The following is a 15448-nucleotide window of genomic DNA, read 5'->3' as shown; positions in this document are numbered from 1 at the left end:
CTTGATAAATTGGACAGGTTTGCAACTAAACGGCAAATTACATACTTCATGCATTTCGCACGTCAACAATTTACTCATTCATAAGTTGATCTGTAATTTAAAAGTTTGAAGAAAAGTTTTTCTTCATTATATTGAAATTTGATGTACTTATTTCATCATTATGCAACTTCAATCCTGGGTTGATAACTACATAATGTGAGGAACTTATCAATTCATTACAAAATGTCCGTTTATTGCAAAACGTCAATTTATTAAAATGTTTTAGAACATTGCATCTTAATGTTTCCATTATTGGAGATGTAAACAACAGGAAAAAGTGTGCGGATAACAACAATGGCCATTTTTTGCAACAGTAAAATTTATTCTTTCTTTTTCAAAAGTTTCTTTATTTGCTCTGAAATTTGGTCATAGTGCAGACAAACGTGAGCACTTTTTATACATATTGTGACACTTAGTTTGGCTGTGTCCTCTAAGATATATCTGTTGAACAAATATGATACATGACAAACATTAATAAGCTTCTTCTAAACACAACCTATTAGCTATGAAATGTTTTAGCAATAAAAAAAAACCTTTCCTTGATAAAAAAAAAGAAAAAGTTTGCACATAACCCATCAATGATAATAGCACACAATTTTTGTAGCAGCGTTCATTAATCTGTAATTTAACAAAATACAGAAAATGAGAGAAACAGACAAGGAGACAAATATTCTTTTCAAGAGCTTTAGATTACGTCTACTAATACATTTGTTTTGTGTCTCTCCGTCCGTCCATCTAGCTATCTATTCCAGTGTATATAAAATATTTAAAACTGGTGTGTTACATAGTACAAAACAGGCATTAAGCAGTAACACAGAAGGTTAATAATTTCATATTTAAAATTAATCTATACGAAAGATTCAAAGACTTCAGTTTGAATACATATCACAGTACTATAGGTTAATATAAAAGAATTGCTAGAAAGTTGTAGCCTACAATTGTATACTTTATTTTGGTAAGAGATGTGATTATTTCTTTTTCTAACTGACATGTGAAAGAAAAGTCAAGCAGAACAATATTTGGAGAATACCAGAGAAAATTGCTGTTTTTATCTTCTTACAATAATGACAAGAAGAGAGAAATTACAGAATCAAAACCAGTACTCTTTACATCTTGATTAAATATTGTCTCAACGTAAAACTGGATTTGACACGATCCTTTCGCATTCCTTAATGACCTTCATGAAGAGATCAGATTTTCATCAATACCACCCTTAAATATGGAGTGTTTTCTAGGCTCTTTCAACTTCTATAATAAAAACTTAATTACTTCTTGTGTAGATATCAGAAGTCTTTATTGTGAGTATACAACAGTGCAGTCACATAAAGAACACAGATCATTCAACCTACCAAATTCACTACTCTGCTTAATTGGAGGCATTATTGTAGTTGACACAGAACAGTAACATACCCTCCCTCCCCTCCCACACACAAAAAAATAAAAAATAAATAAACAATGTCTATTAAGGATAAACAACTTCAAAGAACATCTTAAAACACTGTCATTGCTTGTAAAAAAATACACTCACTCCTGTGTACAGAGGAATTACATTGCAAGCAAGTAAACTACAAAATAATGCAAATAAAGAAAAAAAAGAAAAAAATATGACAGAGTTACATGGACTAGTACATAAGCATTAAAATTGGTGAATTTTGATTGCCATAAGTGCTTAGCTTGTCATCAAATTATTCTATAATTTAAGACATGAATGAGAGTACTGAATTACATTTATAAAATCTATCTATGATGTATCTCTTTTGTTACAAACATACTAACACAGGTCTAAACAGAAAGCCAACAGGCTTAGCAACTCCTTGTCACACTTTACATGAGAACATTTAAAGTGACACATGTAGACAAAGAGATTTTTCAAATTTGACCTTTGTCTATCTCAAGTGATCAAAGCTTTTGCTCTAATGTGGATCCACACAAAAAGTATAAAGTTCATCCAAGCTTTACTTGTTGGAATTATCACATTTACCATTAGGTTCCAGACTTTGAAATTATGTTGACCTTTGACTTCCATGAAATACATTAGCGCCCCTGAACTCACAAAGGTGGATCCACATAGCAAGTTCTCAAAACTTAACTACTTGTTACAGCATTCACTATGCGTCCATACTTTGACACCCTGTTGATTCCAACTGATCTTTGACCTCCACAAAAACAATGGGTTATATTAGCCACTATGGTAGATCCACATACAAAAGTGTGAAGTTCATCCAAGCTCTACTTTTGCTGCTGTCTTGTTGAACATCTTTCTGGCTAAGTCCATAGTCTCAGCTAGTTTTCAAGGTGGGTCGTGGCCCTCATCCATGATCCTGACTCATGGGCCAAAGAGGTTGGTGACCACTGTCTAAAATGATTACATCTAAACCTTAGTGGTGCTCTCTGGGAGTCCAGGGTACGGCGGAAGATCATCGTCAGAGATGGAGTCAGTTACACCTGCAAGAACAGGATAAAGCTCTGGATTCTCTATGAAGGCATTATACGATGGTGGAGGGAGATTTGCTTCCATAGGATCGAGAGTGATTTCCCACAAGTCTGCAGTCTCTGCGGCATTGGATGTGACAATCTGATTGGTGATTCGTCTAGCCTCACGCAGTTTTCGATAGACAAATAAAACAGCTATGATGGCAGGTATTCCAAACACTATGTAAAACAGACTATATGGAATAGCAAAGGCAGCTGTAAAAAAAGAGATAGAAATGGACATTACCGACATTATAAATAGGAGCACATTCTGGTCATTTTGATCAAATGGCATCATGCTAATTGCATACTGCTCCTAGGGTTATGTGAGAAGTCCCAACAGGTTCCCATTTCATCAGGTATGTCTGTGTAAATAGAATATTTTGTTATAACACTATGGAAAGTATTCCTAATTTCCTACCAATTAAAAAGAATGAATACTTTCAAAGAAAACATTTGCAAAGGTAAGTCTTTAAATGTTTAAGGCAAAATTTTGCAAAAAAGAGATGGTTGTGTTTGTTTTCGTTTACTATCATAACTGATTTATGTTATGCATCGAGGGAAATCAAGTTCAATTGAGACAAGAAAAATTCTACAATACCCATCTCCCTTCATGTAAATGAGGACAGCAGTCCGCAAACTATAGAGCTAACGACTCATCAGGGTTGAGCCACCACCAATCTGACCACCACCATTAAGAATTAATGATCAGCATCCATGAAAGCTTATTGGGACGATGGACTTAATGTTTAACTCTCTGCTGACAAACTCCCAACAACTGTAAATAAAGTTTCCAATATTTGAAAAAAATCCAGTGATTCATTGCAAAGAGAAAAAAATAATATCCTGGCACACATTTGGGTCACTCCCTGTATATTGTGGACCTTTGATTAAGAAGACAAAAATTATAATCGTAATATACATTATTACAATACATAAATAAAATGAAATAGATCTCTTAATCAGAAGAGCTGCCATTCTCATCTTTCTTTGTTCCGGTCTTATTTCTTCACCTGACCTTTCCTCTCCTATCTTTTGGTTGATACTTTTTTATATTTATTTGTTGGGTGTGAATTTTTTTGGCTGTTTTGTCAAACTATTTGGCCCTATCTATTACTTGGCAGCCACTTTTCCAGTGCTCTGTCTTCCTATAAGCTGGCTGTGTATCTTTCCTGGCATTCCATTGCCTATTTGGCTGTAATTTGTTATTTTTCTGCCATTTTTTTTTGTCTTTCACTCTGTGGGTTCTTTAATCTATCCATTTGTCTGTTGTCAATCCGCTAGCTATCTTCAATTTTAACTCACTAATTGGCATGCACCTTCTTCTTTGTGCCTATTTGGTCTTGTTTCTTTCTTTCTTTCTATTGTCTTTCTTCATAGTCTACAACTATGTTGTCACTTCTATTAATTACTACCATAGATTGACTGGTCATTGTGTCATTGACCAATTAACAGCCACTACTTATTGCTGACATTTCAACAAATCTGCAGCTGCCACTTTCTTGAGAGTCAGCATTTCTTTGGCTGCTATTTCTCTAGACTTCCTCACAGCCACTTCTTTCCATATATACACGGATCAACAAATTCAAATTCCATCTTCACAGTTTCAGAATATGCAATGGGTATAGTGGTATACAGTCTACTGTTGGCAATCAAAAGGGTTAACAAAGAATGAATTCTAACAAATTGCATGCATCCAGTCATGACTGTTGGTTTTGATCCCATTATATTAACCTTTGACCTAATCATGTATGACTCACATACTGAATGAGAATGGTTTTCTACTTACGACCACCACATTTCATCAAAACGGAATCGCTGCAATGTACTGTAGCTGCTAGTGAACACATGCTTGTGTTGCATTGGTTAATATTACACTCAGAAAGAGTCTGTACGTCTTGGTTTGGGCACGTAAGCTGGACCGGATGACCAAATCGACTCAATATCCCACCAGCTGCCACTGCTGAATCATACCCACCCTTAAAGCCCATCGCTCTACAGATGACTGCAGCACTTGCGGAGGACCAGACATCCGAGCAACCACAGACGGCGTGCCACTGCAATGTCTCACTGATGAAAACATAATTACTCCTGGCGAAATCAGAGTTTTCAACGAGCATGACATCATTATCTAAAGTTAAAATATGGAGGGGCAAGTTATGTAAGCACTCAATGAAGATTTTATTACATTGTATATCATAAATCAGAAAGCCATTTGGCTTTGTGATTCCTGGCATTATAATTTCAAACAACTATCTGACTAATGTAGAGCAAGTGAGTTAAATCTGTCCAAGAAATTAAGTAAGGGTTTCTACCTATGAAGTTAGCAGTGCATGGAAAGCTACGCATAGTGAGTTATCATGTTTAGGAGTCAGGATGTCACACACGCAGACACATACTCTAAGTGCATGATTGTCTCTGACAAGAGATAACAAATCGAATAAAAAAACATGTTAACAGTACATAAATAAAAAGAAACCAATTTTTTTTTTACCTTTAGTGCTGTACAGTGGAGCACATTTGACAACTACAGCATCTGTCAATGCACCACGACCCACATAATCTATTTTCAGTTTACAATCTAAAAGGGTCCTCTCTGAACCTTGACAACTCGGATAAAAGTTGAAGTGTGGACCCTTCAGGAATAGTTGTTGGGAATAAAAATACTCTGGTGGTCCTTGCTGAAGCATACCACAGACTACAGCAGATTCAAAAATGCTCCAATGATTATCCCATCCTATGAATGACCATGTATTCATCAGGTAAACTTGAGCGGCCGTCTGGTTTGTGGAGATGGGATGCAAACGAATCGATACTGTTGGACAAATGTAACGAAACGAGCGTTATTAACTGGCTTTGTGATTCCTGGCCCCGAATCATATGTGAATATTAATTATTATTTGAAACTCTGTGGACAGGATGTTCACCATTTCAACACTGCTGACTTCAAATAATCAACAAGGTTGTTGCACACATGTAGAGTATGTCAACCTGCTTGTAAGGTCTTTGTACATCTGTTGACCTCACATGATCTTTGACCTTACAATAAACAATATGCTTTTTTACTTACAAATGTGGGGCCACATGCAACTTAGTGAGATGATCAGTTACCAAGTTTAAAACAATTTCGAACTTTGACTGATGTTGTCCTCGAATAACCTTGCACTTTACTGAAAACAGAAGTCCCCAATTATTCCAAATGAGACATCAACATGAAAATTAAATATATAGATCTATCCAAGCTTCCCTGCTTGAAATTTTGTGCTTAAACTTTATAACCACTTTGACTTCTGAAAGACTGGGAAGTGACCTCTGATTTTCATAAAAAAAAACCAATAGGCTTCACCTACTCAATATGGGGCATCCACAGGCTGTAAGTTTGAGATCAATCAAACTTTCTCTACTTGTTTAATAAAAGGTTTTCACATTTTGATCTATACTGACCTGAAATGACATTTGACCCCCCCCCCCCCAAAAGGGGGTTTTCAAACTCAAGGGGCATCCATATACAAAGTATGAGTATTCATAAACATACAAGCCCTCATAGATGCAAAAGTTCATAAAAACAACAAAAAATCAATCTGCTTGCGAACAGAAACCAGAGGGAAGCCCTTCCCAGCAGTTACTTGCCTTTAAGTACATTACATATGCAGCACATGAGTAGTTTGCAAATTAACCCTGGCTAAAGTTCATACTGCAGACGGAGGGCAGTATAAATCTAAACAGAGTCACCGCTTACAGGGAATCATGAGACATAATGCCACAACCATAAAAGAAAGATGGAGGGACATTGTTTGTTGTTAGGAATTTATTTTGCATGCTCACTCTAACAAAAAAGAGCTGAATTTGCATTTATAATAATTAACCTGATGAGATCCATTTCATGTGTTGACATTTGGACCTCTGCTGACCTCACATGGCCTATGACCTCCGCCCAAAATAATAGGGTTCTTGTACTCACTATAAGGAAGACACACGCCAAATACAAGCTATGTGGTGTAACCTCTCTTGGGATATCATGTTTACGAGGTTTGTTTATAAGTCTTTACAAAGTCAAGTGTGACCTTTCATGACCCCAAATGACCTTTGACCTCCACCAAAAACAACTGGGTACTTTTATTCATTATAGTGAAGCCACATGCAAAATATGAGAGTCAATAAACTTTCCAGCCTGGAGATATTCGTGTTTACAGGGATTTCAAGTTTTGACCCCTGGTGACCTTAAGTGAACTCTTTACCTACACTAAATTGTGCAACATAAGGCTATGTTACTGTGCATATGAGCTCCTTTGATGTTCAGGTTCTGGAGATACAGCGTTTTTGAGTTTCACATTTTGCACTCTGCTGACCCAAATGACCTTTGACCTCCACCCAAAACAATAGGGTTCTTGTACTTATTATGGGGAAGCCACATGCCAAACATGAGAACTGCAGACATTACCTATGCTGAGATATCGTGTTTACAGGCTAGAGCGTGAAACACATGCACACACATGCCTGCCTATGGCAAGTAACCAAAAAGCATGCAGGCAAATATAAGGAAAGAACTTACATTTTTCAATTGGGGTAAGGCAGGTGGCATAGAGGGTATATACTGATGAACAGACCACAGGTATCTCTTGTTTCTGACACTGAGCAAGATTAGTTTCGTTTCCCTTGCAGGAGACTACAAGGTCGTGGATCTGGCCAAACATCTGCTGGTTGACTCTCTCGTAAGTCTCCACAAAAGGTCCCAGGTGTAGCTGCTTACACACTGCCGTCTGCAGGTTAGTCAAGTTTTCAACAGGACACAGTTTACCCCATACGGAATTGTGAAACAGCTCTACGTATCCTCTATATGGATGATTACCGACGAAACGTACATCACCTGTAGAAGGAGACGGAAAGTATCCATTTAACAGCTCATCAACTCTAGAATGTGCATTACCCAGGATAACCAAGACTAGAGAGAAATGGGAGTGTGGGAAAGGAGATGGAGGGGGAGCAGGAGGGGGAGAGGGAGAAGGAGGAGGAGAGGAAGGGGTCTTAGAAGCTGAGAAATTCGACTTGTTAACCTTTTTTCTTGTGTATGCAAATGCAAAAAGTACTTCCAAGCTTACTAAATCGAACACTCTACTTTGAAATAAAACTTGGTCTTTGTTCAACCCAACAGTTATGTACCTACAGTAAAATTTGCAGCATGTTTAGATAATAAAGTTATCAGTCTTTACATTAAATCCCACAGAAGATTACTCAGTAAAGCATATTCCCCTATCCTGCGATACTACAAAGAGGAAAGTTTTATGAGGTTTTTTCTTAAAGGGATAGCCCAGTTAAACACAACAATGCTCCATCCTGCCATTTGACTACGAAATTAGTATTGATCTTCAGAAAACTTGCGTGTCAACACCAACATGTGTGAAAGACAACTTCACCAAGTGATGATGAGACTAGAAGATATTCCAATTAAAAATATTAAATAATAAATATTTAAAATATTCTCTATTTCTTGAGCAGGATATGTTCTGATGACCGGTTTCTTGAAAGTGCTACATTATCTATTTTTAGAATAAATATCAATGATTAATTTAATTATAGTTATGCTGAGTTAATGTCATCATCCTTCAAGCAAATACAACAGGACACATTTCAAACCCTGTCGTTGGTGCCATTGCCTTGTATTAAGAGCGATCAAAATATTGAATCAAACACTCCCTTTTTGAAAAATGAGGTTGATGACGGGTAATGCCCAAAGTAACCTTTTAAGATAATTACTGTACTACAAACCTTCTTGGGGAGTTTCGGAATAGCTGCATTCGAGATAGAGTACCAAGGAGAGGTTGTCTGCCTCTTCACTGGCACATTCTGAGAGGGCATTCTCATCTCCAGAGCATTTCCACAACGACGGGAGACATGGACTAACCTCCATCAGGTATGGACTGATTTCTTTCCTGGCAACCTTATCTAATGTGCTGAGTGATGTATATCCGAACTGCCTGCATGCCACCGTAAGCATTTTCACCAACTGTTGGTTTTCTGTAGCATGGCTAGAACAAATAGTCCAATCTCTGTTGTCTTGCTCCCGGGTCAAAACGAAGCCATGGTCGCTACTGTTGTCATAGTCGTTATTGATCAGCCTGTTCAGCTTCAACGAATTGGAACCTGCTGGCCCAAAAAAATGTGATTTTGATAGAATCCAAAAATAACCTTCGCTTGTTATAGTCGGCAACACACATCAGCACAGGAAATAATGATGTTTCCTGATCTACCTTCTAGTTTGCCCACAGAGGAAGGGACAGAGACCACTCAACTTAAGAACCTCTCCAGGTTCACAGGTCCTGATCACTTGTCCGTCTTTCTTCAGCTAAAATATGTTACTCAGCGCTTCATACTGTAAATCCGCCAAAAATAAATAAAAAAGAATTCCCATTCTTAGGTGTTATATTGAACGGCTGTTGTCATGAGACTAACTAGTAAATAATAACTCAAAACCCCGGAATAGTTTGCCCTACAACATCTATCATAGAACCAGAAAGCCAGTTAGCTCTGTGATTTCTTGCCATACAATTTGCTCCAAATTCAAGATAACTCTCTACCTAATGCAGAGCAAGAATTAAGTGAGAACCAGAAAAAATTTGTAGCAAACCCTTGTGGTCAGTGATCATGCCATGCACTCATAAGGAGTTTACAGCAGATGTTGAAACCAAAATGTTTCCATATCTAGAAAGAACAGTTTCCTATGTGAAATATAAACACATTTTACCCATTATGAGCTAGCAAATCCCTTTAATAATTGTTGAGAGTTATAGGACATTGTTTGTACACTGTGCATTATTTTTTGAGAATATGACCAAGTTTTCCACCATTTCAGATATCCTTTTGACCCCTTGAGCCAGGTTGTGCCCATTTGAGATACCTGTTGACCCTGTGAAGCTCAGAGGGTTAAAACTGATAGGAGGTTTAAGAGCTTACATAGCAAGAGTATGAACTCTGAAGCAGATTTTATTACCTGGATGAAAGGTATGTTTCGTTGAAGACTTATAGAGCTCCTTCACAAGACTAAACAGAACTGAATTTCACCAAACTAGGTTCACCAAAGAAAATTATAGCATCGACGAATTCACAGATTAATTATAGCTGTAAGTTTGGAGTTACCATGTTTAAAAAGTTTTCAGAATTTGATGCCTGTTGACCTCATGTGACCTCTACCACTTTCAATAGGATTCTTGCACTCACCAAGCTGGATCTACATACATGATACTACGTATGAAGCAGGCTTTAATCGATTACGATTACGATTACTTGAGAATGTATGATTACGATTATGATTACGATTACAGCCTAAAGTTGAAGTAATCGATTACGATTACATTGTAATGTAATCGTGATTACAATCACGATTACATTGTGGTTACTTGCACAATCCTCTGCATATCTGCGATCAAATCCCCAGTACTTCTTAGTATAAGTTTATTGTGCTAGAGAATTCTAGAAGCAGGAACACTTCTTTGATCACACTAAAAGCCAATAGTAAGAATTAGTTTTAATCATTTCTACTAATTTTGCCCTTCTCATTCAAATTTCACTGTAATCATAAATGTAATACGATTACGATTACTTTGCCCTTGTAATCGATTACGATTACGATTACTTTGTAATTTTCACAAAAGTAATCGATTACGATTACTTCAAAAAATGTAATCGATTGTAATCGATTACGATTACTGATTACGATTACCCCAAGCCTGGTATGAAGTTCAAGAAATATGTACTTCTTGTGTTATCATGTTTACAAGATTTTCACTTTAATGACATTTGACCTCCACCAAGTTCTACAGGGTAGGTACTACAGTGAGTGACATCTTTGCAAGGCATTTAAATGTCCTTCACGCCACGCCAGTTGTAAAGCGTATTGACTTTGCTTTCCCCTCTCCTTTACAAGAGCATCTGGTGAGGATTTTAGCATTGGTTTGAAAGAACTGCATATTAGTTACAGTGTAGCGAATGGACAGTTGTGTAAACAATCAGCGTATCAATATGAGAGTGTTAGCAGTGTTAAGAACAGTGCATCTTTTAACAGGGTTTATATTAGCAAATAAACTAACTACATCATGTCCTTCAAGTCTGGTTGTTGGACTCATCAGGTGCGGATGCTCTTAGACCTTACCTTCGACACCCATTTGAACATGTTTAAGGATGAATGGCTGTCTGGTCCAAAAGTGGGAAGGGCAGTGTCCAAAACACTGCCGTAGTTTAGATCAAAAGAATGGCATTCCACTGCAGTATTGTTAACCCCCAATTGATACCACAAGCAATGAGTTGCCATTGCCCATTATCAAGTTGGGTCAATTGTGGCGGATCTATAGAAATGGCTATTTCGACAGAAAACAAAGCGCTTTATCAGAGGACAAAGAGTCACAAATGTTAGATCTACAAGGGTGGGGAAGTTAAACACCATGTCTTGTTTGTGAACCTATACTATTGTGAGACATTCTCAAGAATGTAAAACTTTACAACATTTCTATGTGCTGTGATATTTTGTTCACTGCATCTCAGCAAAATTTGGAGCTGTTTAAAAGCAAAGCTTACTTTTGCATGACTACAAATGATAGTCTCTTGAACCTACCATTACCTCCATACGATGTAAGAAACAAACAGTTGACCCTTCATGACCTAAAATACAGTATATTTGATTTGAAATTGCTATGCAACCAAAGCAGTCAATTTACAATGAATCATCACTGACACATCAAGACATCAAATTGTGCCCTTTGCAGACAACAGTATGTAAACAAATATCTAAACTACATTCATATTATTTGAACAAATGTTTTAATATTATAGGACATAGGTAAAAATCGTCATGCAATGTATATGAACAATGCAGTATTTATCTTCTAAGGTATTCTTTTACAGATTTAATAATAACACAGCATACAGTAGTTTACAGCACAAGTGGAAACTTACCCATACACGGGACAAGAGACAACACAACACCAGCAATTAAATTGAAAACTGAAGGAAAAGAAGCCATCATGATGTTAGTACACAGCCAGACCCACAAATGCTATGAGGTAAATAAGCAGGTCAGCCCATTCACACAGAGTACCATAGAAAATCCACAGAAAATCCGCTCACTAAATTAACTGTGAATGAGAAAAGAAAGTAAACGTTTGCGATCATCTGTAATTCTGTATATATGGGCTGTTGCAAAATCAGGGTACATAAGTTGTTTACAAATTGGAGTATTCTTTAAAAAGGGTTTTTGGGGCTTGGTTTGTTGCATTTAATAAAAAAAAAAATAATCTTATGATCAGAAAAATAGAAGGAAAAAATGTTATGGTAACTTAGATTAGACCTAGGCCTAGCTTAGGCTATACTAACGATAAACTGTGCTGCAGCCTGCACCAAACAAGTCAGCTTCCACTACTTTTCGGACAACGTGACTAGAACGCTACGTATTTTTTACCATTTGGATGTCTCAAATATTACAATCATTGTTTCTCCTTTTGTGTATCCGCGAGGGATGTAAATATCACCGTCGTTGTTGTTGATCTATTCAATCGTATCATCAATTATCAACAGATACAATGTCCTTGCTAAGTACTACTAGTATGGAACGCCAAAACGGACATTACTTAGTAACTTTTTAGGCAGCTTTTACTCCTTCTACAGTAGTAAATTTTGTGTCACATAATGAGAAAAACAATTACAAGTCATTATGTGAGTTTCTTTTTACGCAGCAAAATGACCAAGGCTTGAATTTTTATTGCGCAGTCTTTCAGCTGTCCCAGAAAACTACAAAAAATCATATTGTCTTTATTATGCAGTTTTTACTGCCGCATAATGACTTCACGAAAAATCGTAGTCATTATGCGGCAATATTTACACTCACATATTGACCAAGAAAGACAAAACTAATTATGCGGCGATATTATTGTCAAATAAGGACTAACGTAAATCTTACTCATTATGCGGCAAACTTTACTGCAGCAGAACGACTTCCGTCAACATACTCGTTATTCGGCAACATTTACCGTAGCACTGACTAAATCACTCGCCAAAACTGACATTTATTTTATGCGAATAATGACGTGTAATTCAAGTATAACGGGCAAGAAGGTAGATTTTGTAACATTTCTAAATCTTTCGTGAATTAACTGTCGTATTTTAACATTTTAGGGACTACTTGCTAAATCTGGGACATTTTCGGGACACTTGTTAATCGAGGACGAAACATTAGAATCGGGGACGTCTGGTCACCACAGACTATAATGAGGTCTACTTGCCTGATGTTGTGCCAAAAAGTGCAAAAACTACTATTATTTTTTGTCGGGGTGTATATTCCCAACCCACCCCTGAAGCAGCGCATGTTGGTCATCATGGAGATAACAAACCTGTACGTTTTCTCATTTTGTGGAAGGGGTAGAGTGGGTGTCTGTCTTTTTCTTCACTGTCTGAAGCATCAATAAGTTATTGCAATTAGTAACAAAATTTTACTGTGCCTCATGTACCTCAAATGAAGAACCTTTTAGTTATAATATAAAGTCAGTTTGAGCCTGGTTGCCATTATATCTTACTTGTAAAGAAAAAACCCGGACTTTGAAATCGGTGATCGTCGATCCCCGTCGAACAGTTGATGAGTGACAAACCTATTTTCTTAGTGACTTAGAAATGTTACTTTACAGTTGATGCATGATCTTGTTTGGTTGTTTTCTTGTTAAATGCTGAAAAGAATTTGGAAACAAAACTCGCCAAATTCAAGTATTTCTTTTTCATGCTTTCGGTGGTACCTATTTCTCCATATTAACCATATTGTAACTTTTCTTTTCAAAATCATGGCTCGATGTTAATATTATATTTGTTTGTTCGTTGTGACTCTGGTTGGGATAACCTAGATCTACCAACCTTGCCTATGAGGTATCACTTCCACCTGCCCCCCCTCCCCCCCCAAAAAAATTGTAACGTCATGGTGTTTCACTAGTTGTTGCACAAAACGTTGCGAGCTAATTGTTGTACAAAACAGCGCGAGCGATTGGAACGCCATGTTAACATTTATTCAATTATAAGAGATATCTTCAATTTAATTCGAGATATCTGCTACTAATTTCAGATATCTCGAATTAAATTGAGGATATTTCTAATTATTTAAGATATCTCCAATTCAATTCGAGATATCAGAAATTGCATTTTCGATATCTTGAATTTTATTTAAGATATCTCAAATTGATTTTAAGATATCAAGAAATATATTAAAAATATCAAAAATGGAATCATTATTTAAGATATCTTGAATTGATGGCGAAATATCCAAAATCGAATTCGAGATATCAAGAATTCGAATTAGAGATATCCAATTGAATTAGAGATATCCAAAATTGAATTAGAGAGATCAAGAATTCGAATTTGAGATATCCAAAATAGAATTCAAGATATCAAGAATTCGAATTAGAGATATTCAATATCTAATTATATTTTGGATATCTCTTAAGTAGCATACGCCAATTAAAAGCCCCAATGACTAACACACTAAATCACAAAAGTAATGTGGTCTCTAAGTGTAGATAGAAGCAGGCTCACTAGCTAAACGCTACCCATCACCTGAAAGCTGACAAGTTGGCCTTTTCATGGCACGATCAATTTTCCGTATCATGACCATGTAGATTTTTTGCTATCCGAGCAGGGAGTTTTCGTCACTTGTAAAATAAACCCCTTCATCTCTCATCTATCCTCTTCGTGCCTTGTGGCACATAAGGCCATCACGCTCTGTTTCCACTTGTCCCTGTCTCGTGCACTTTCCCTTGCCTCATTCCAAGTCTTCCACCCGCCTTGCTTTCTTTCTCTTTCCACTATCCTCCTCCACGTTGTTTTTGGTCTGCCAACTTTCCGCTTCCCTTCTGGCCGCCATGTCAGGGCAATCATACAATGGTGATCATTTGGTTTCCTTAAAACATGACCAATCCAATTCCATCTTCTTCTTTTGACTTCTTGACTTATTCTTGCAGTTTGGGTGTATTCATTGAGCTCATCCATTGAAATGATATTGGGCCAGAATATTTGTAGTGCCTTCTTCAAACACTGGTATTGGAAGGAATCCAGTCTATTTTCATCACTTTTGTTCATTTTCCACGTTTCGCAACCATAAAGAAGTACTGGTCTTACCAAAGTTTTGTATAGCTTGATTTTGGTTTTTCTTCCGTACTGTTTGGATCTCCATATCTTGTTCAATTTAGTAAATGCAACTCTTGCCTTGTTTATTCTGCTATTCATTTCCCTCTCTCCACCTCCTTCTTTGCTTACTATTGCACCTAAGTTTGCAAATTCATTCACATCATCTATGTCATCCTCTTCTATTTTAACTGCATCCCTCTAGTCTTGTTATTCATTCTCATGATCTTTGTCTTCTTTTTGTTTACTTTAAGTCCAACTCTACTCACAAGACCAGTTATACTGTTTGTTTTCTTTTGAATTTGAGAATGGCTGGAAGATAGGAGCGCGATGTCATCTGCAAAGTCTAGATCTTCAAGCTTAGACGTCATCTGCCACCTGATCCCTGTGTTGTTGTCTTTGGTAGTCTCTCTCATCATCCAGTCAATCACAACAAGAAACAGAAATCCGTACATTATACGCATCCTTGCTTTACCCCCGTCTTTAGTTGGAACCACTCTGTTACTTCGCCGTCATCTAACACTGCACACACACTGTCTGAATACATTAGTTTGACTATGTTGATGATTTTCCCTGGTATGCCGTATTGCCTCATGATCTCCCACAAACTGTCCCGATGAATCGAATCAAAAGCCTTTTCATAGTCGATAAAATTTATGTATAATGAAGATTGCCACTCAATGGATTGTTCAATAATATTTCTCAGTATGAAGATCTGTTCAGTTGTGCTCTTTCCTTGGCGAAATCCTGCTTGTTCTGGTCTAAGTTTCTTATCAATGCCTATTTTTAA

General features: G+C 36.9%; 2 protein-coding genes across 4 annotated transcripts; both read right to left on the bottom strand.

Moving 5' to 3' along the window:
- Positions 1-338: 338 nt before the first annotated feature.
- LOC139959381 (neurotrypsin-like) lies at positions 339-12119 on the bottom strand. Of its 3 annotated transcripts, none has more exons than XM_071956949.1 (7): positions 11960-12119; positions 11458-11636; positions 8278-8655; positions 7064-7378; positions 5006-5326; positions 4301-4642; positions 339-2727 (listed from the first exon to the last, which is right to left on the bottom strand). In XM_071956949.1, the coding sequence occupies exons 2-7, from the start codon at positions 11525-11527 to the stop codon at positions 2411-2413; spliced, it is 1743 nt and encodes a 580-aa protein (XP_071813050.1). In that variant the 5' UTR covers positions 11528-11636; positions 11960-12119; the 3' UTR covers positions 339-2410. The 3 variants fall into 3 exon arrangements, with proteins under 3 accessions (XP_071813050.1, XP_071813055.1, XP_071813054.1); XM_071956954.1 differs by having other exon boundaries at positions 8278-8652; XM_071956953.1 differs by having other exon boundaries at positions 11875-12029.
- Positions 12120-14211: 2092 nt separating this feature from the next.
- Positions 14212-14613, bottom strand: LOC139964734 (uncharacterized). Its single transcript, XM_071966655.1, has one exon. It carries the CDS (start codon positions 14611-14613, stop codon positions 14212-14214), a length of 402 nt encoding a protein of 133 aa, XP_071822756.1.
- Between the last annotated feature and the right edge of the window lie 835 nt (positions 14614-15448).

The sequence above is a fragment of the Apostichopus japonicus genome, chromosome 3 (assembly GCF_037975245.1).
Source record: "Apostichopus japonicus isolate 1M-3 chromosome 3, ASM3797524v1, whole genome shotgun sequence".
Classification (NCBI taxonomy): domain Eukaryota; kingdom Metazoa; phylum Echinodermata; class Holothuroidea; order Aspidochirotida; family Stichopodidae; genus Apostichopus; species Apostichopus japonicus.
This window is presented reverse-complemented; position numbering and strand designations above follow the sequence as displayed.

Excerpts from the sequence above, each read along its gene's own strand:
- LOC139959381 (XM_071956949.1), bottom strand. The coding sequence starts at position 11,527 with ATGATGGCTTCTTTTCCTTCAGTTTTCAATTTAATTGCTGGTGTTGTG. Across the intron at positions 8,656-11,457 it reads GTCTCTTGTCCCGTGTATGG|CAGGTTCCAATTCGTTGAAG; the intron begins GTAAGTTTCCAC and ends TTTTTGGGCCAG. Across the intron at positions 5,327-7,063 it reads CCTTACCCCAATTGAAAAAT|TATCGATTCGTTTGCATCCC; the intron begins GTAAGTTCTTTC and ends TTTGTCCAACAG.
- LOC139964734 (XM_071966655.1), bottom strand. The coding sequence starts at position 14,613 with ATGAACAAAAGTGATGAAAATAGACTGGATTCCTTCCAATACCAGTGT.